This window comes from Leptonychotes weddellii, chromosome 11 (genome assembly GCF_054177405.1).
Source record: "Leptonychotes weddellii isolate Sample4059 chromosome 11, ASM5417740v2, whole genome shotgun sequence".
In the NCBI taxonomy this organism is placed as follows: Eukaryota; Metazoa; Chordata; class Mammalia; order Carnivora; family Phocidae; genus Leptonychotes; species Leptonychotes weddellii.
Window position 1 is genome coordinate 3,908,013 of NC_138379.1, and position 20,497 is coordinate 3,928,509.

The 20,497-nt window shown below is 45.3% G+C and overlaps 1 protein-coding gene across 6 annotated transcripts in view; it reads right to left on the reverse strand.

The window, feature by feature from the left end:
- Positions 1-17,488: 17,488 nt before the first annotated feature.
- Positions 17,489-20,497, reverse strand: part of PPP6R3 (protein phosphatase 6 regulatory subunit 3) — a 141,744-nt gene continuing 138,735 nt past the window's right edge. For all 6 annotated transcript variants that reach the window (XM_081797649.1, XM_081797648.1, XM_081797646.1 and 3 more), the window contains one exon: positions 17,489-19,727. In XM_081797649.1, coding sequence (XP_081653775.1) covers positions 19,676-19,727 — 52 coding nt within the window. In that variant the 3' untranslated portion in view covers positions 17,489-19,675. The remainder of the gene's footprint in view (positions 19,728-20,497) is intronic.

Genomic DNA, 20,497 nt, shown 5'->3' on the forward strand with positions numbered 1-20,497 from the left:
AAAAGAAAAGAAAGCAAAATCATTATATATTTTTGTACCGCCAGAAATTCTATGAAAGGGAAGTCCTTAAAATCCCCTTCCGGGAAGCCTCGCTCAGGGGTGTTTTCTCACCCCACCCTCACAGGGAGAAGGTCTGGGGACAGGGCTAGGGTCTGGCTTGGTCCTGCAGAACAAAAGCTTGGTACTTAATTTCCTTCCTGACTAAGGACATTGGTAAAAGTGCCCGGGACAGATGAGGCTGGTAAGCCAGAGCCTCTGAAATAAAGCTTTCCATGGTGGTCCCTGCAGCCTCCGGACCTGAGTCTCCAGAGAGAAATCATGGGTTTCCTCCGGGTTTAAGAAGAATTTGTCAGGAGATGAGCAGAAAGGAGGGTGATGGGGCGTGCATAGCAGGGTTCTTTGGAGGAATCTAATTCCTGGAAGATCGGCCCCAACCCCCCTCCCAGGCAGAGGTGGAAAGCAGTCTCTCTGTGGGAGCTTACCCTCAGTGCCAGGCCCGGATCCTCTCGCCCAGGCTGGTGGCCCCGGCTGCTGAGAATGCTGGTGGTTAACCTCTCGGTGCGGCCCCCTTTTCTGGAGAAGTGCCCTCAGCGGATGGAAACAGACTGATACAGGCATAAGAGGCTGGCCCCGGACTCGGCACGCTCCCCAGTCCCACAGCTGTGGTGCTGGAAAGCCGCGATCTTCCCAGCTCAGGGCGGGCAGAGTCTAGAGTCCAGGGCTCGCAGAGGAGCTGGAAATGAACAGGACCGCTGCAGAGGGAGTGAGGCGCAGAATCTGGGTGGAAACTCTGCCCAAATCCCTGGATGACTACCAACTGCACACGCATAGCAAGAGGCCTGAGGGCGCTCAGTAGAAAAGCAGGCAGATGGGAGAAGGAGCTTGAAGACATAACCGCACTGGGGGGTATGTGTGGGTTTTCCACTCTTCTGGCTCTGTGTGTTCTCCCAACACATGCACAGCCTGAGTGGCAGAGGGCTGAAGCCTTACCCGCTTGGGGTGCGGGGGGAGAGAGTATGGGACTGGCAGAGCGGCCGGGAAATTAGGCATCGACCTCCCCAACAAGGGAGCTGCAGGGGGGTGAGCCTCTGCTCAAATCTTTGGAGGAAGACTAGAGGAACAACAACAATAAACAAACAAACAGGTGAGACAAACAAAATGAGTAACGTTAATAAATCTAATCATATCAGTAACTGCTTTGGACATAAGTGGACAAAACCAAAGTTCAGCCAACAGTGGCTGGCAGGCCAAATATGCCCGCTGCCCATGTTTATAAATAAAGTGTTGTTGGAACACGGCCACACACGTTTATTCATTTATTGTCTATGGCTGATTTTATGCCACATGGCAGCGTTAAGTAGTTATGATAGAGACTGGCCCAACAAGCCTAAAACGTTAATCAATACAGGAAATTAGCCGACTCCCGGACTAAACACTCTAATCGAAAGGCAGATACTGCCAGATGAGATTTTTTTAAAAAGCAACAGTATTCTACATACAAAAGATGTATTTGAAACACAAAAACACAAATAGATTGAAATAAATGGTGGAAATTCATGCATATACAGTCAACAAATATTTGACAAGGGAGCCAAGAACATGCAATGGGGAAGATCTCTTCAATAAACGGTGTTGGAAAACCTGAATATTCAGGTTTTGGATGCTACGCATCAACTCCCAAAACAGTGGAGTTGGATCCCTATCTCACATTGCTCACACAAATTAACTTGAAATGGACATGAAAACTTAGACGCAAGTTCCATGGCCTTAACTCTTGCCAAAGGGCTAGAAATGCAGGAGAGAGCACTGAATATTCAGAGGGTCTTACATGCTTCTGCCACGTCTAGAAATATAGACTTAAATGTCAGACCCGAGTGTAAAACTCTTAGAAGAAAACAGAAAAAAAGGCTCCTTGACGTTGATTTTGGCAAGAATTTTTTGATGGGACACCAGAAGCATCAACAACAAAAGCGAATATAAATAACGGGACTACATCAGACTAAAAAGCTTCTGCACAGCCAAAGAAACAATCAACAAAATGAAAAGACAACTGACAAATGGGAGAAAGTATTTGCAGACCGTGTATCTGACAAGGGGTTACTCTCTAGCATGTATAAGGAACTCATACAACTCAATAGCAAAAATAAAATTAAAAAAATTAAAAATCCATTTAGAGAGTGGGCAAAGGACCCGAACAGACGTTTTTCCAAAGACATGCAAATGGCCAAGAAGGACACGAAAAAGTGCTCAACATCACTCATCACCAGGGAAATGCAAACCAAATCCACAGTGAGATGCCACCTCACACCTGTTAAGATGGCTATTACCAAACAGATAAGGGATAAGTGTTGGCGAGCATGTAGAGGGAGGGGACCCCTCTGGCATTGTTGGTGGGAATGCAAACTGGTGCAGCCACTGTAAAAAAACAAACCAGCATGGCGGTGCCTCAAAAAATTAAAAATAAAACTACCATATGATCTAGTAATCCCACTTCTGGGTATTTATCCAAAGGAAATGAAAACACTATCTTGTCATATATGGCCCTTATTATGTTGGGGTACATTCCTTTTATGTACCCAGTTTATTGAGAGTTTTGGGTTTTTGTATTTGCTTTTTTTTTGAGAGAGAGAGAAAGATAGAGATGGGGGGAAGGGGAGGGGCAGAGGGAGAGGGAGAGAGAGAATCTCAAGCAGGCTCCACGTCCAGCATGGAGTCCAATGCAGGGCTTGATCTTACAACCCTGAGATCATGACCTGAGCCAAAATCAAGAATTGGAGCTTAACCGACTAAGCCACCCAGGTGCCCCTATTGAGAGTTTTTTATCATGAAAAATGTTGAATTTTGTCAAATGCTTTTTCTGCATCTATGATCATATGACTTTTATCCTTTGTTCTATTAAGGTGGTGTATCACATGGTGTATTCTTCTGTGCTTCCCCCATGGTCACACAGTCATATAATCATCCCATACGTGTTTTCTTTTGGTCATTCATATTCCCTTTAATGAGACTGCATTTTGTATACTTTCTGGAAAATACCATTTTGCCTCAATGATATCCTCTAGACATCCCTTTGAGTCAGCTGAGCAAAGGCTGTGGAATTGTCCTTTATCCTGCGTAGCATCCAAAACACAAGTTCAATCTGAACAATCATGTCTTTTCTAACCCTGGAAAATCGCCAGCTAACGTTTGCTCGTATTTCTTCAGGTACCACTTCTCCACAACCTTCTAAAACTCTCCTGAGACCACGTTACAGCATGTGGGGCGATCCTCCGAGCCTCCTGGCAGCTCTCATAGCACTTCTCTCTTCACACAAGGCGCGGGTGGAATCTCTTGGTACCATCTTCCAATTCATCAGCGCTCCACCTACCTAGAGTTTGCAGTTTATCCTATTGAGGGTTTTTAAATATGTCAAAGAACATAGTTGTCATTTCCAAGATTTCTTTCTAATTAGCTCCTTATCTGCCTCCTCTTCTGCTCGTTTTGTTTGTAATTCAGTTTCTTTGGGTGGGGCGGAGTATCTTCACTTCTGTCCTTGAGTCTCCTAAGCATACTTATTTCTGTCTTTCTACAAAATCAATTTCATCTGAAATGGATTCTAAATGTTGAGTTGGATAACTTTGTGTTAACATGAGAATTCTGCATGTCTTTTGAAATTTTGGTTTGTAAGTGGCATGATTTTTTTTTTTCTCCCTCTGTGTTCCCTGTTCTGATGGTTTTATGGTTGTCTCCCCCGGCTCCAACCATCTCCTGTGATGGTGCTTGGTGCCTGCCCTGTCTAGGCGACCCTAGAAGATTCTGGATGTCATCCCCAAGGTGGAGCAGGTAGGTCTCCTCTCAGGTCTCCAACATGTGCCTTCTGGTCCCCGGTGGCAACTGCTCTGTCAAAGCTGGAGCCCCAAGCAGAGGGTGGAGTCCCTTCTTCTGCTGTTTCATGAGTGAGTAAGCCCGCTCCAGCCCTGGCGTCAGCCTCCCCTCTGCACGGAGCTCTGCCAATAGCAGCTCTGGAAATCCTGGGGCCACTGCCCTTCTCTCCAATTCCCATCTGCTCTGTTTCTGGTCTCGAGAGATGTTTGCCTTCCTTCTGGGTCCAGCAATGCCTTTTCAGTGTCTTGTTTTCAACATCTCAACTCTGTCTAAGGTACTGTTTATCTTGTGTCAAACGTACTGTGTCAATTTGACTAGATGTTCAGATAATTTTTTTTAAAAAGATTTTATTCATTTATTCGACGGAGAGAGACACAGCGAGAGAGGGGACACAAGCAGGGGGAGTGGAAAAGGGAGAAGCAGGCCTCCCACAGAGCAGGGAGCCCAATGCGGGACTCAATCCCAGGACCCTGGAACCATGACCTGAGCTGAAGGCAGACGCTTAACGACTGAGCCACCCAGGTGCCCTGTTCAGATAATTTTTTAAAGCTATCTAAAATGCCATAGCATCCAGTGTTCCCTGGGTGTCTCTTATAAGTAGCATGCAATTGAATTTAGTATTTTTTATTCAATCAAACAATATCTGTTTTTTCACTGGGGCATTGAGTCCATTTACATTAAACCAAGCATATTTGGATTTAAATCTACCATCCACTGTATCTCCTTTGTTCTTTTTTTTTCAATGTATTTCATTTTATTTCATTTGTTCCTTCCACCCACTTCTCTTGACAACATCCATTATTTTGATGTAAATCTCATATATCATTTAGTACATAAATATACTTGTTCTTTCTGTTTTTTGTTTTTGTTTTCCCTCTTCAATGCATCAATTAACTTTGATGAGAAGCAGAAGGCTGCAGTGAAGTGACAGTGACAGAGGTTTGTCGGGACTAACTCTGCGAAAGCAAGGGGGCTGGTAGACCGTGATTCAGATCTGATAAGTGGCCCCCCAGCCCAACGAGGCATTTCAGAGCAAAGATTGCCCAGTATTACAAATATTGAATCATTACGCTGCATACCTGAAACCAATATAACATATCAATCATACTTCAATAAAAAGACTTTTTTAACATTGCCCAATAGGACAGTTTCACGTTGGACTGAAGTGGCTGAGCTCCTACACCACTGTCTCATTCATCGTGGGCCTCAGTGGAGGGTAGGGGAGCACACGAATACAAATGTGACCCTCGCTCCATCATTGGCCCCACTCTAAAGCTGAGGCCTGCCACCCAACCACATTTCCCACAGTTGGTCAGCAGATCATACTTTCTTAAAGATCTTTTTTTAATTTATTTGAGAGAGAATGAGAGAGAGAGAGAGAGAGCACATGAGAGGGGGGAGGGTCAGAGGGAGAAGCAGACTCCCTGCCGAGCAGGGAGCCCGATGTGGGACTCGATCCCGGGACTCCAGGACCATGATCTGAGCTGAAGGCAGTCACTTAACCACCTGAGCCACCCAGGCGCCCCCAGATCATACTTTCTTGAAGAGGGAGCTGACTCAGCTCTGTTTCTGTCACTGACCACTCCTTGTGCCGCATGGATCCACTTTCTCACACATGTGTAGGAAACAACCCCTCCAGGGCCTCTCTGTGTGGGGAAACTTAGAAGAGGAAGTTAGTAGGATGAATTATAGCTTGACCATTGCCGTAGTCTTGGGGCCACCATGGTCCCTAAGCATCTCCTTCCTCCACTATCCATTCTAAATTCCCTGCACTCAACTACAACCTGTTGGCCTCAAGCTTCTCTGGTGCCCTGATCCAAACCCTGTTTCCTGACGATTGTGAGTCCCTGGTAACCATGCCCTTCTTGGGCTAGTTTGCTGCTCACACCTGTTCGCAGTCTGAGTGGGAAGAGGGAGTGCTGAGGAGTGTTATCGTGGGGTACCGGAATTCCACACATATTCTACCCTGCTCACCTTGGCAACAATAGCCCCACCTCCTCCTGCTATTCAGAGCGATTTATCCTTCTCAAGATGGTGACTTCTTTTACAGTCTGCTGGTCTTGGGTCAGAAGCAGCCCAAAGTGCCCAGACAGAAGCAGTAGCTTGTCATTTAGAGGGACACTTAGTCTATCCCCTGGCAAGCGAACACCCCCCTTTGGGGCCAAGAACCTCTAAACCTGTAGAGCCAAGAGTTGTGGAGATGAAAAGCACAAAGTCGCCTGTGGGTCACTGGGAGTGATGCCAAATGAGCCACTCCTGCTTCCACCTCTTGGTTCCCAGAACAATGTATTCTTCCTATTGAGGATACTGTGCCATATTTAAGATCTTTGATTCAATGTGTATGCCAAGTCCTGGATGATGGTGTCCCATCCTGATGGGCTACGCCTCCAAGTTTGTGCTTTGGTTGTCCATTCAGGAGGCTATTCCAACATTCTACCAGTTTGATAGCTTCTGAATGGAAGATGCAACTGGTGGGTCTCATGGACATGGGCGCATTCCCACATCTCCTTCACTATATATTTTTTTAAAGATTTTATTTATTTATTTATTTATTTATTTATTTATTTATTTATTTGCCAGAGAGAGAGGGAGAGTACAAGCAGGGGGAGTGGCAGGCAGAGGGAGAAGCAGGCTCCCTGCTAAGCAAGGAGCCCAATGCGGGACTCGATCCCAGGACCCTGAGATCATGACCTGAGCCGAAGGCAGACGCTTAACCATCTGAGCCACCCAGGCGCCCTCTCTTTCACTATAAAGTGGGTTCCCTGGTCAGAAGCTATGTCATGAGAATCTATGCCTATAGGTCAGCCATTCCATAAGCCCTTGGAGAGTGGCTCTGGCTGAGGCTCTGGAGCCTGGAAAGTCAAACCACACCCAGAAGAGGTATCTATTTTTGTGCACACAACTGGCCCAATGTTGTCAACTTGCCACCAAGTGGCTGGTTGGTCTCCTGTTGTTAGCAGGTTGGACATTCAAATGGAGAAGTCGCTAGGTCAGCCTTGGAAAGTAGGAGTCCACACTGCTGGGTCCATGCATGTCCCCCATCTCTGCTGCTGTGGCCACTTCATTCCTGTGCCCATCATCTCGGTGCTGGTATGGCTGCTAATGATGGCTAACATCAACCGGTTGAGTTATTTTTTCTGCTTGATTGTTCAGTGCCCTTTCCACTGAAGATGCTGGGCAGTACTATGTGATCCAAAGATCTTCACACTTTGTGTCCACTCCCAAAAGCCCATAGCATGCCTCTACTCCATACCTTCATATCTCGGATCATTCAATTTTCCTCCTTCTAGGTCCTAAACCAGCCAGACAGGCCATTTGGCATTGACCATGAGTCTATGTATATTCTAACCTCGGGCTACTTCTTCTGCACAAAGTAAATGGGCAGCGCCACCCCGTTGGGAAGATTTCCCTTGCTGTTGTCTTTCAAGGCCATCCCTTGACCTTGTCAGTTGCTGTGGTAATTGCAATCCCCTGGCTTCTGGTGGTTAAGTGCTACCACCTGACCTTCATTGCTTTGGGGCCCTCACATCTCATAGCCGTCATGGAGCCAAGGACCTTGTCATCAGCCAGTACCTTCCTGGCTGTGCTGAATGGTGTGATCTCTGGGCCTTCCTGGAACCATGTGGATTCCAGCATACCCATGTTCACAAGCCTTTCTCTGCCATATGCATGGCAACTCAGGCATTCCAATTCAGGTCCATTTCTCAGCGTGGGTCCTTGCTTTTGATAGGCTTCTAAGAAAGCTTATACCCTCTGCAGGGGCTCTTGACAGGGTGTGAAACTTTGGATCCCAAAAGGGTGCCCTCAAGTCAATAAATGCTCCCTTATCTAGTCTTATGTTCTGATTCCCTCACATGACCCTCAGAATCCAGTCTCGTGGATAGCTCCTCAGTCCCTGCCAGCCTCCTGTGTCATCAGGCCCAGTGGGGCGCTATGTGGGTTATGCTGCATCTTAACCCAGGCCTGAGCCTTGGCAGCCAGGAGAGGAAATGCTGTAGCTCCTGCAGGAGGCACCTGATGCCCTGGGGAGAAATACCTCTGTGTTTTCTTTACATATGGGGAAGGGTGGGCCACTTCTACAGACTCAGAAAAGTTTGAGGGGTCAAATTCTCCATAGGCATCCACCAAGGTGTCCTCATTCATGCATCAGGATCGTAGATTTTCCTGATATTGGCACAAAAGATCTGCCTCCACCAACATTCAACCATCTCAAGTGCAGCCATTCTGAATTCGGCTTTGGCTCACCTCCCACTGTGTGAGATGAAAGGCTCTGTAAGCTGCTAAAAAGCCCTGGCTCTCACATGTAGCTTGTTAATTGTCCCCACTTCTCATTATCTAGCTGAGGGGTCTCATTGCAGCTTCGTAACACCTACCTGTTTCCACGATCCTTAGAGTCCCACTCCCACCGCTCTGCACATTTCCAGTGCCTGTCATCACTCTGTGAGTGCATTTCCCGCACCAGCTCGTTCTTTCAAGACCCCACTGGTCCATGCTCCCCAGCCAGGCCAGGGGTGAGCCGGTCCCTAATCTCCATCTCACCACCTTCTTTCCTGGACCATTCTTGCTGTTGACTGTTGGGTTCTCCAGGAAGCAGACACCGAGATAGAGTTAGGAATACAAAGGGCCTACTGACCAGCAAAGGAAAAAGGATGAAGTTAGGTTGGATGGGGTCTATTTCCACCAGTGGGGAGCCGGAGCCCTGGGACAAAGATTGTTGTTTAGAGAGGTCCTTCAGCAGAGAAGGCTAGGACCTGGTACCACCACCTGGGCTGAGGGTCAGTAGAGTAGGGCTGAGGAGAGAAAGGTGAGGCAGGCCGTGAAGGAGCTGTTTGCTGCAGGACGTCATCTGGTCCCTTTCCTTAAAGAACATCAAATCCTTTCAAAGGGGAGCGGAGCAGCACATCTCTATGCCTGGTATAATCAAGTGTAATTCTATTTTACTCTAGTAACTTTTAAAAAAAAAAGATTTTATTCATTTATTTGAGGCAGGGGAGCACAAGCTGGGGGAGGGGCAGAGGGAAGAGAAGCAACTCCCCACTGAGCAGAGAGCCCGACGTGGGACTCAATCCCAGGACCCAGAGATCATGACCTGAGCCAAAGGCAGATGCTTAACTAACTGAGCCACCCAGCGCCCCTCCTCTCATAACTTCTAGTTACACTTGTGTTTTGTTTGTTTGTTTGTTTGTTTGTTGGTGGTGACCCTAGAGAGTACAGCCTGCATCTTTATCAGAGGATAATGAGTATTTTCAACACTAAATAGATAATGCCAGGACTTTGAAAGGCAAACTGTGTACCTTCTTCCGCCTTCTGTGTTGTAGTCATCTATCTCTTGTTTAAAAATGTGAAGTTCTTTACTAGTGAAATTAGACATTTCTTGATTGAAAACATTTTTTGAATTGTGGTAAGAACGCTTAATATGAGACCTAAGCTTCTAACACACTTCTAGGTGCAGAATAATTATTGTTGATCAAAGGTACAATGTTGTACACATCTCTAGAGCTTAGTCATCTTGCTTAACTGAAACATGCCCATTGATAAGTACCTCCTGCAGCCCCTGGCAACCATCCCACTGTTTGATCCTATAAATCTATTTTCACCACCTTATCTAAGAGGAATCACACAATATGTATCTTTCTGTGACCAGCTTATTTCATTTAGTATAATGTCCTTGAGGTTCATCCATGTTGTCCTAGATTGCAGAATTTCCTTGTTTTAACAGGCTGAATAGTATTCCAATGTACGTATATGCCATATTTTCTTTATCCATTCACCTGTCAATGGACATCTGTTACTTCCACATATTGGCTACTGTGACTAATGTTGCCATGAACATGAGAGCACTAATATCTCTTTGAGATCCTAATTTCAATTTTTTTGGATAAATACCCTGATGTGAGATTGATGGATGATATGATAGTTCTAGTTTTTCGTTTTCGAGCAACCTCCATATGGTTTTCCATAGTAGCTGCACCATTTTGCATTCCTGCAAACAATGTGTGAGGGTTCCAGTTTCTCCACATCCTCTCCAACAGTTGTCCTTTGATTTTTTCCTTTTTTTTATGAGAGCCATCTTGGTATCTCGTTGTGGTTTTGATTGGCATTTCCCTGATGATGAGTGATGGTCAACATTTTTTTCATACACCTATTTGCATGTTGCCTTTGGAGAAATGTGTATTCAAGTCCTTTGGCTATTTCTTAATCAGGTTATTAGCTCTCTCTACTACTGAGTTGTAGGAGGAGTTCCTATACATTTCAGAGAGTAACCCCTTATCAGATATATGGTTTGTGAACACTTCCTCCCATTCCTAGATGCTTTTTCATTTTGTTGTTCCTTTTGCTGCGCAGAAGCTTTTCAGTCTGATGTAATCCCATTTGTAATTTTTGTTCTTGTTGCCCGTACTTTTGGTGTCCTCTCCATGAAACCATTGCCAAGACCAATGTCATGAAACTTTAACCCTGTGTTTTCTTCTAGGACTTTAACGACTGCAGGTCTTAACATTGAAATCTTTTATCTGTTTTCGAGTTTATTTTTGTGTATGGCGTAAGGTGAGAGTTCAATTTCATTCTTGCAGGTAGATATCCAGTTGTCCCAACACTATATTAATCCAAGTATATTTCATCCCCCCATGACACAGACACATTCATTTCTTTTCACCACTTATTTCCCTTCCTGGTGTTCTCACCTCCAGCTGGGAGGATTTCCTTCTACTGGGAACACTCCTTTTAATGCAGCTCTGTTGGTGTTGAAATCTCTCAAGTTTCTGTTTTTCTGAAAATGTTTTTATTTTGCTTTCATTTTGGAGGATAATTTGCTAAGCATAGAGTTCTAGGTTGGCACTTCTCTCAGCGCATAAAATGTCACTCTCCACACCTTCTTGCTTTCATCAGTTACATTGAAAGTAACGTGTCTATTGAAGACAATGTCTTGGGTGCCTGGGTGGCTCAGTTGGTTAAGCGACTGCCTTCGGCTCAGGTCATGATCCTGGAGTCCCAGGATCGAGTCCCACATCGGGCTCCCTGCTCGGCAGGGAGTCTGCTTCTCCCTCTGACCCTCCTCCCTCTCATGCTGTCTCTCGTTCTCTCTCTCAAATAAATAAAAAGTGAAGACAATGTCTTTTTCTCTGGGGTTTGGTAGCGTCGCCATGACGTTGCTAGTTGTGGTTCTCTTTGCATTTATCCTCCTTGGCATCCGGAGAGTTTATTGAATGTAAAGCTTTATGTCTTTTGGTTAATTTTGGAAAAGTCTTGGTATTTCTTCCACCCCATTCTTTTCCCCTTTGCTTTCTGGGACTCCAAATACATGTATGTTATGTTTTTGCTGTTCCTCTATTTCTCTTAGGTGCTTTTCTGGATTTTCCATCCTTTTCCTCTCCACACTTGTCTTCATGTTTTCTACAGGCCTATCATAAGTTCCTAAATCTTATCTTCTGCTTTGTCCAATCTGCTTTTAAATTCATTTATGGGGTTCCTAATTCCAATTACTGTACCTTTCAGTTTTAGAATTTCCATTTGATTTTCTTTTTTTGTAATAGATAATTTCTTTGGTAAAATTCTTCAGCTGCACACCTATTGTCTTGAATATATTAATAGTTTAAAATCTAAAATCTCCAAGATCTGGATCACCTGCTTTCTCCAATTTTCAATCACTTGGCATGTGTTGTCTTCCAGCACATCCAAGTTTTTATTCAATGCTAACACTGTGTATGGAAAATGGTAGCAGCTTTTTGGATGGTTCAGTTGTCCTTGTGAGGGGATTTGTTTCTCCCAGTAGATAAGACTGCTCTGTCTCTGCTGTCCCCTTACTCCTGGAGTGTTGTTCTTCAGTGGTTTCAACATGCTTATGAGTCCCTCCTCCTTTGAAGTCCCTAAACTCCAATTTCTGCCTCCCCAATATTGAGCTGCCTAGACTCTTTTTAGCCTCTTAGTTTCTTAGCTGCCGTTTTCTGCTTGGCTTTTTAGCGTCTCTCCCTGCATAGCTTAGGAATCATCAAAGGCCTTGAGAGGTAAGTAGTGAATGTCAGCCTCACTTATGTTTCTTTTCTCCAAGATCTTGTGCCTTCAACCTTGGCCTCCTTCATAGCCCTTCACTCCAATTTTTGTATTCCCAGCCCTGTAAGTGCTGAAAGCTCTGAGCCTCTGCTTTCTGCTGCGCCTCATGCTACTTAAGCAGCAAACTCCGCAAGGTGGAAAGTGGCATGGAATGTCAGGTTTACTTGGATGCGTTTCCTTTCTTTCCAGGACCCTGGCCCTTTGAGCACATGCAGCCTATCTCTCCACTCACTGCCTTCAAACAGCGAGATTTTAGAGGTTTTGTTGCTGTCTGCAGGATGTTTAAACTGATAAAAATCACTCCGATAGCTGAAAATAGAAGTCCCTTTCCTTGCATTTCTAGTAATTGCTTAGCTGCTGTATTTACGGTTTGATGCACAGTCCCTTAACCCTACCCAACAGTTTTAACTTTAAATCCCACTTTGCTTGAAATTGTCTTTTGTTTGCATTTTCCTCTACTTTTTATTTTCAGCTTTTGTCACTTTTATGACTTTCATATAAATAACATATTGCTGGTTTTATTTTCAACCCGTCTGACCATCTGTCTTTTAAAAAGAGAATCTAGATCGATGTAACAACTTATATCCTTTTCTTATTTTTGTTTGGGAAGAACCTGGAAGTTCAGAAATAGGTGAGAATTATAACGTGGAAGACTAATGAAGAACACCTGGTTAGAAAGTCCAGCTTGAGGGGTGCCTGGGTGGCTCAGTCAAACGGCTGCCTTGGGCTCAGGTCAAGGTCTCGGGGTCCTGGGATCGAGCCCCGCACTGGGCTCCCTGCTCAGTGCGGAGTCTGCTTCTCCCTCTCCCTCTGTTGCTCCCCCTGCTGTGCACTCTCGCTCAAGCACTCTCTCAAATAAATGAATACAATCTTTATTAAGAAAAAAGAAAAGGAAGACCAGCTTGAGACGTGTGGCCAAATGGGCTTGTAAATACTTCACTCCTGATGTAGAATCACTTGCCTAACTACTTGCAGAGCTGGACAACCACAGGTCTTGTCCAGAGGGACAGCTTATACACAGATAAGACTAGAACGTACTCCTCGGTAGGGCCGCAAATGTGAGAAAAAGCACTTAAGGCATTGAACCAAAAATGCAGATCCTTTCCAAATTAAATAAATCACTCTCCCCTCCCCTAAGAGGGGGATTAAAGAGAGACTAGGAGTGTCAGAGTAGCACTAAGATCCCACGGAGAAATATGAGGTCGGGAGAAATAGCAATTACCCAAGTGTTACTCATTCATTGGTCCTTTTAACCCATCAGACTTAACCATGAAGCTACGGGCGGCCGTGGGTGTGGCGTCTCCCAAGGGAGGGGAAGCAGAGGTGGGACAGTTCTGGCCTCACCTTCATGCCTCTCCCTCACTGCAAACTACTGTTCCCTCACGTTTCTTCCTGCGACAAAAGGTTGGTTGTACAGTTTTAGTGAAGATTATAAATAGCGCCTACCCCCTCTAACCTTCAGAGAGAAGACACAGCAAACACGTGGATTCAAAACATTCGTTTTATTAATGAGCCTGTTTTGAAGGACATGGTTTGGGTGTTTCCTAACATTTGACCCTTGGGTTAGAGACATCTACCCGCCAGGCACAGGCAGCGCTGAACAAATGCAAACCTCCCCCTCCGCAAGGACAGAAAGGCGATTGCACGGAAAGGGGCAATCCAGAACGTATCATCCCACACAAATCCAGGCTGGATTCCAGAAAACACTAACCCAAGCATGCTCAGATCCTCTTCTCAAATCCACCAAGATCTGGCCTCTTCTCCTGTGCTGGGGAGGAAAGGCAATTCCCTGGTCACCACGTGACATGGGCAATGTGTCCTCCCTAACCATGTTTAGTGTTTGCTTTACTTTTTGCTCCTTTTCCTTATCTTAGAAAAAGTTTAAGGTATAAATTACATGTAATAAAGTGCATAGATTTTAGGTGTTGAATTCAGTGAGTTTTGACAAATGTCTACACTCATGTAACCTCCATCACACAAGGTGCTGATTTCCATTATCCAGAAAGTTTCCTTGGGCCCCTTTCAGCCAATCCCTCCCTTCCCCTTCAGGAGCAAACCGTGTTCTGATTTCTTGCACTGTCAGTCAGTCTGACCAGTTCTAGAGCTTCATAAAAAGCACGCTTACTTCTATGTTCTTGCTCCTTTCCCTTGACATTTTCAAGATTGATAACAATACGTTGCATTTATCATAGTTCATTCCTATTTATTGCTGAGTGATATTCTATTGTATTAATATGCCATAACCTGCTAATCCATTTTCCTGCTGTTGGACCTGTTTTCTTAATCTTTTGTCATTACGAATAAAGCAACAATAAACCTGCTTGAGTATCTTTTGTGGACATATATTTCTCCTGGGTGAATATCTAGTAGAATTGCCGAGTCCTAAGGCAGAAGTATCCCCAATTTAAAAAATTGGAAACTTGCCCAACCGATTTCCACATTGGATGCGTTATTTTAGACAGCAATGAGTCCTAGTTGCTCTACATTCTCGTCATACTTGGTATTGTCAGGTTTTTTAAATCTTAGCCATTCTATCAGATGGGAAATGTGTATCTTTTTGTGGTTTTAATTTGCATTCCTGGATGACTAGTGACTCTGAACAACTTTTCGTGTTCTTCTTGGCCACTTGTGTACCTTCTTTGTGATGATCTGTTCAACTCTGTTGCCCATTTGCTAAACTGGGTTTTCCATCTTATTTTTTATTTGCATTTTTCTATCTTCAGGGTAGGAGTCCTTTGTCAGGGCACACAGATTATTTTCTTCGTGGCAGTCCAGGGCTTACCTGTTCATTCTGAAAAGCAGAAAAACTTCATTGGGGTAAAAGCCCACTGTGTTTTCTTCTGTGACTTGTGCTTTGTGTCCCAAGAAAACTTTGCCCATTCCAAAGCGGTTCAGATATTTCTCTTTTCTTATAGAAGCTGAAGTGCTTATATTTAGACCTGTAACCTATTTTGGATTAGTTTTTGTATAAGGTGGACAGTAGTAGTCAACGTTCATTTCTTCCCATACAAATACCCAGTCACTGGTTACAGGCTGCCAAGACTTTCCTCATGCTGCCTTAGCAAATGCTGCTGAGAGCCAACCGACTGTGCATTTGTGGTTTCATTTGCAGATTCTATTTCCTTGATCTATTTCAGGGGCTGGCAACTTTTCTCTATAAAGGGCCTACAGTCAGTATCCTGGGGTTTGCAGGCCCATGGTCTCTGTTGCAACAACTCAACTCTGCCGGTGGATCATGAGAACAGCCAATCGGGGGTCAGGTCCAGTAGCAAGTGGGGGCAGTCCCAGAAGTCACCCACAGGTCTCTACTCCTGTTGGCTGACTCAACAAATTTAATTCTCCCACATGCACCGATCTGCTTCAGAATGGTTTTGAGCAGTATTCAGCAGTCTTTGTCAACTAACATTTCTATTGTTCGACTGGCTACCAAACATTCCATGCAGCTAGTCTCCATTCGATGCGCTACTCTGACATTAAACTGTCAAATTCTAAGGAGAAAAATACCGAAAGGCTTTGACCAGGAGTGTACTATAGTAACAGCTAATATCAAGTGCATGTGTACAGTCAAGCATTATTCTGTTATATATTTAAACGCGTTACACTTAATCTTTACAACTCCATCACTCTAGGCATCCTTGGAGAAACCAGTTCACTTCTGTGCACTTGCGCGTGTGTAAAACGATAGCAGTTTTCTTGCACATAAAATCGCTGTGAAGTAAAGTGAATGCACATAAGCACTGAGAACAGAGCCCGGCATAGAGTAAGAACTCCGTTTTATGTGAACAAGAGAATCCTACAGGAAAATCAAAACCGAAGCAAACCAAGTGCCTCACTAAGGCAGTGTGCAGCACTGCGGGCGTGGGGGTCCTCGCCTTTGACGCCTGCACAACAGATCGGGGGGGATCACTGCAAGGGCAGCACTGTGTCACCTGTTTTGGGGTAAGTACTGAGTAGCTGGTCGAGATGGTGAGGACAAAGGAAGCCAGCTTATGCTGAATGCTGAAAATTAATGACTGAAAAGGGATGAACACGGATGGGACAGGGATCCAGAGAGGAAAGTGCATCAAGGTAAAGAACGAACACGGGGTGTGCGAGGAGTCAAGCAAAGCAACTCAAGTCTGCCACTGGAGCGCAAAAGCAGCCAACCCCAGCATATGCACACACGGGCAGAGCTGCTTGTGAACCCACGTGGTGGGCCCAACGGGCACGTGGGACGCAGCGGACCTTGGAGCCATCTGATCGGAGAGAAGGTGCTTGAGTTTTCAGGAGGCAGCAGTTCTAAGTAAAACAGCAGGCTCAAAGCCAGGATTAGAAAGGTTAGCCTGTGACATTACGGGGCTGAGAAGTGAGCGAAGGGTTAACACTAACATTTATTAAGCACTTACCACAGGCAAGAACTATTCTATCTACTTTTAGGCTTGTACATTTGTTCCTATCAAGTCCCATGTGGCAGGAAAAACGGCTGAGACAAAGAGAAGTTAGCCCCCATGAGAGGGTGAAGTGGGACGTGACCATGAGCCCCTGGCCCCGGAGCCCTGCTCTCGGTCATCCAGTGAGAGGGCTGCAGAGCCCGGTGTGCAGGCAGGTGCCTGGACCAGCACAGAGGGCCCCGGTGACGGGCGGGCTCTGGGGAGCAGGAACCACACTTGTTGATGTGAACAGGTGGAAGGAGCACGAAAACTGAGCAGCTGTGAAGCAGCGCCATATGTGAAACACCATTCTGGAACACCTGAGAAATCCTACCACCCAAGAGTTACTGGTAGGGCCGGAGGCCAAGAAATGCAGATTGGAGAAGCGCAACCACGGAGCAGGTGAGAAGCTCGAGGAGCAGATAAACCATCGGAAGACAAGAGCTAGTGGCAGTTCTCGAGAGGAGCACCTGTGTGTCAGACACGGACGGTTCCGGGTGCTCGGATGACAGCTGTGGGCATGACAAGTCCCTGACCCAGGGACGGCATACCCCGAACTCGGGATCTGGTAGACCGCCTGAGAGCTTGTATCAGGAAGCCCTGACCCCTAGAAATCAATGTGCTGTAGCAGCAATGTCCACAACAGCCAAACTGTGGAAAGAGCCCAGATGTCCATCGACAGATGAATGGATAAAGAAGTGGTGTGTACACACACACACACGTGCGCACAACGACACGGAAGAACTAGAGGAGATTATGCTAAGCGAAATAAGTCAGTCAGAGAAAGACCAGTATCAGATGATTTCACTCATACGTGGACTCTAAGAAAGAAAACAGAGGAACAAACGGGAAGAGAAGGAAAAATAAGACAAAATCAGACAATCCGTAAGAGACTCTTAACTCTAGGAAACAAACAGGGTTGCTGGAGGGGAGGTGGGTGGGGGGCTGGGGTAACTGGGTCACGGGCATTAAGGAGGGCACTTGATGTAATGAGCACTGGGTGTCGTATGCTGATGAATCACTGACCTCTACTTCTGAAACTAATAGTACACTATGTTAATTAAATTGAGTTTAAATAAAAAATTAAAAAGTTAAAAAAAAAAAAGGATCAATGGTGCCCCCACACCCCTTGTCTGGTTAAAGCCCAAGCAAGGTACAAGAGAAGATTTCTAGAAACAAGGAATCAGGCTTTATTTTAGTTGTAGTTATTTTTAATACAGGTACTGCATTGTAGACATCGATTAGTCTCGCAATTCAGTATGGCCAATACACAGAAACTAAAGTAGAGGCTAAATGAGAGTGTACTTTTACTCCTGGCCCTTGGGCTGGCACCCGCAACAGACTTTCTTCTTTCCATCCTCATGTCCTTTCCCTGCCACGTAAGATGAGCTAAACAAAACACTACTGCAAAGAACAACCTCAAGTGCTCGGATGTCAGCAGTAGGGGGGTGACACGAGATGCTGTGTTACCTTGGGTGGGATGGAGAAGCCAGCCAAATCCAAACTGCATGGAGGCAGCAGCATGGCAGCCCTGGAGCCAAGCCCCGACGGTGGCCAGCGAGACTCTCCAGCGGGCGGGGTAAGAGCATGCTAGCCGTCAGCGGTCCCCAAGGCCCTGTGTCACGGAGTCCGCATCCTTGAGACACGTGAAAGGAGCCCTGTCCTCTGGCGGCGCTGGGTTCCAGAGGACAACGCACGAGGACAGTCTCTTCTGAGGAGCTCACAACAGAGGTTCCTGAGGAGGTGCGCAAAGGCCAAGTGGGGCACCTGCCGTCCGTCCCAGGGCGTGCCGCTGACTCCACCGGCCTCAAGTGCTGGGTCTGCTGCGGGAAGCCCCACACAGGATTTCGACACCATTTACAATGGAAAAGTAAATGAGAAATAAGGCATTAAACATTTGATTCTTTTATTTCCATATGCAATGTAATGTTTAGGCACGCTGCTTGGGATGCTAGTTCTAAAAAAATCGTTGGCCATTATTCAGAATATCCTTTTGGTTTTAAATACTGGTCAGGACAAACAAATGATGTAAAAATACGTGAACATTTTCTATTACAGAAATGAAAACCTGATCTGCATCTAAAAGTGCAAGGTGAAGAAATTTAACCCTTTCCCCAGACGATATGGCAATATACGATATATTGCTTCAGCTGTTTGAGAAGGCTGTGATGTACTTTTATATTGACATAGAAAATTATAAATTACATTGAATTAGTATCCATAATCACTATATATATATACACAAACCAGTTCTAAAAAAAACACACTGGCTTAGAATTTATGCGTGGAAACCTCACAAGGTACAGGAGAACAATCCCCATGCGTAGGTGCCAGGTTCTGATTTCTAGCTGGAAACACTAGCCTGCAAAACGAATGCGCTCTGATCCACCTGCAGCGCGAGCACTCTTCCACTGGCCTGCCTGATACGGTTTAGGTTTGTTAAATATGCAAACTGCTCAGAAATGGTCACTGGTGATGCTTGTTAACAAGGTAAATTTGGGTGAATGGGTTAAAAGGCAGAGGAACTACCAAAACAAAACAAAACAAAAAAAACAAAAACGAGAAACAAAGTAACTCAAACCACAAGCCACGTACACCCCAAACAGTCTAGTGTCTCACCTGTAGGAGGAACCATTTCAAGCAAACAAGACTTCAACAGAACATATGGCTTTACAGTAACATCAATTTATCAACTAAGTTGTAGCAATAAATACTTAATCTCTACCAATAGACTTACATTTTTTGATCCGTTTAAAACAATACAGAAAACAGTTACCAATCAAAACCTGGTTATAAAAAGAACACCAAATATTTCTTATTCAAAATCACGTTTGTAAGTTAGAACAACCAAAATAACACTTAGAGGGCATTTCAACCCTACAACTCCTTGCCAGCCTGGAAGAGAAATGAATTCAGAATTTTGTACAAGGTGAAAAATGTATGAAAACTGCCTAATACTTTGGTCACACTAATAATTGTCAAATAGTTATGTTTCAAATACAATAGATCTGTGTATTCACTTTTATAAAACTATTCTTACAGCCATTTTAACTATAGTATTACTACTATTATTACATGGGTGGCACGATCGTATTTCACAGGCTACCCATTATTTAGAACAATACAATATAAACATACGCAAAAATTCTTGGTATTTGTCAATGTGCAATATTTTTACACTTCTGGATTTCTCTGTACAATGTCTTAGAATCTAGAATATAAAGGTTGCTGGTCCTGATCCTTTGCAGAGTGAGTGCAGCAGTGACGGCCTGGCGGGCTCCAGGTGAAGTCTCCAGAGGCCCTGAGCGGTGGCGGCCTGCGGTCCTCAGTCAGCAGCAAGCAGGGGTCACTCATCATACGGGGCCGTTGACGGATGTGTCGCCTGGCAGGCTTGGCTGGTCAGTCCTGCGGAGGAAGAGACACACATCTGAGGCACTTAAAGCAGAAACAAACGTGGTTTAGCTCCCCGAGGGCGGGGACGTTAATTTTAATGCTGTTACGCAACATCTAACACGAAGCCCGACACTTAGGAGCTACTTCACGGAATGCTTCACAAATGCATTTATGGAAAACTCCAGGAAATCCAACAGGTTCTGAGCTTCACCGTAGCCGTGGCCAACAGGCATTTAGCAAGGGCTGCAGCAGAGCCGACCTCCAAGAAACCATCCCACCTCAGCTTCTTAGAAGCACAGGCGGAGACTAGGGCAGTGGTTTTTACTGTTGCTCCCAGACCCGTCACGAGCCACATGCTCATTTCCTCCTTCAAACAGCTTTTTATTTGTTCCATATATTGGAATCCACATAAAATTTCACTTGAAAAGCAGGATTCTTCTACTGAAAGAGGAAAAAAAAAAAAAAAGGCTTGTAAACAAGACCAACTCTTGAAACCAGGTGTGCACTTTAACAAATGTGCTCCCGCCAGGCAAGTGTTAGGGCTGAAGTTGGGAGCACAGAAGAGAGAATGCTAGGGGCGGCTGGGGGGGCTCAGTCGGTTAAGCCTCTGACTCTTGGTTTTGGCCAGGTCATGATCTCAGGGTCGTGAGATCGAGCCCCGGCAGGAGCCAGCTTAAGATTCTCTTTCCCGGGGTGCCTGGGTGGCTCGGTTGTTAAGCGTCTGCCTTCGGCTCCGGTCATGATCCCAGAGTCCTGTGATCGAGCCCTGCATCGGGCTCCCT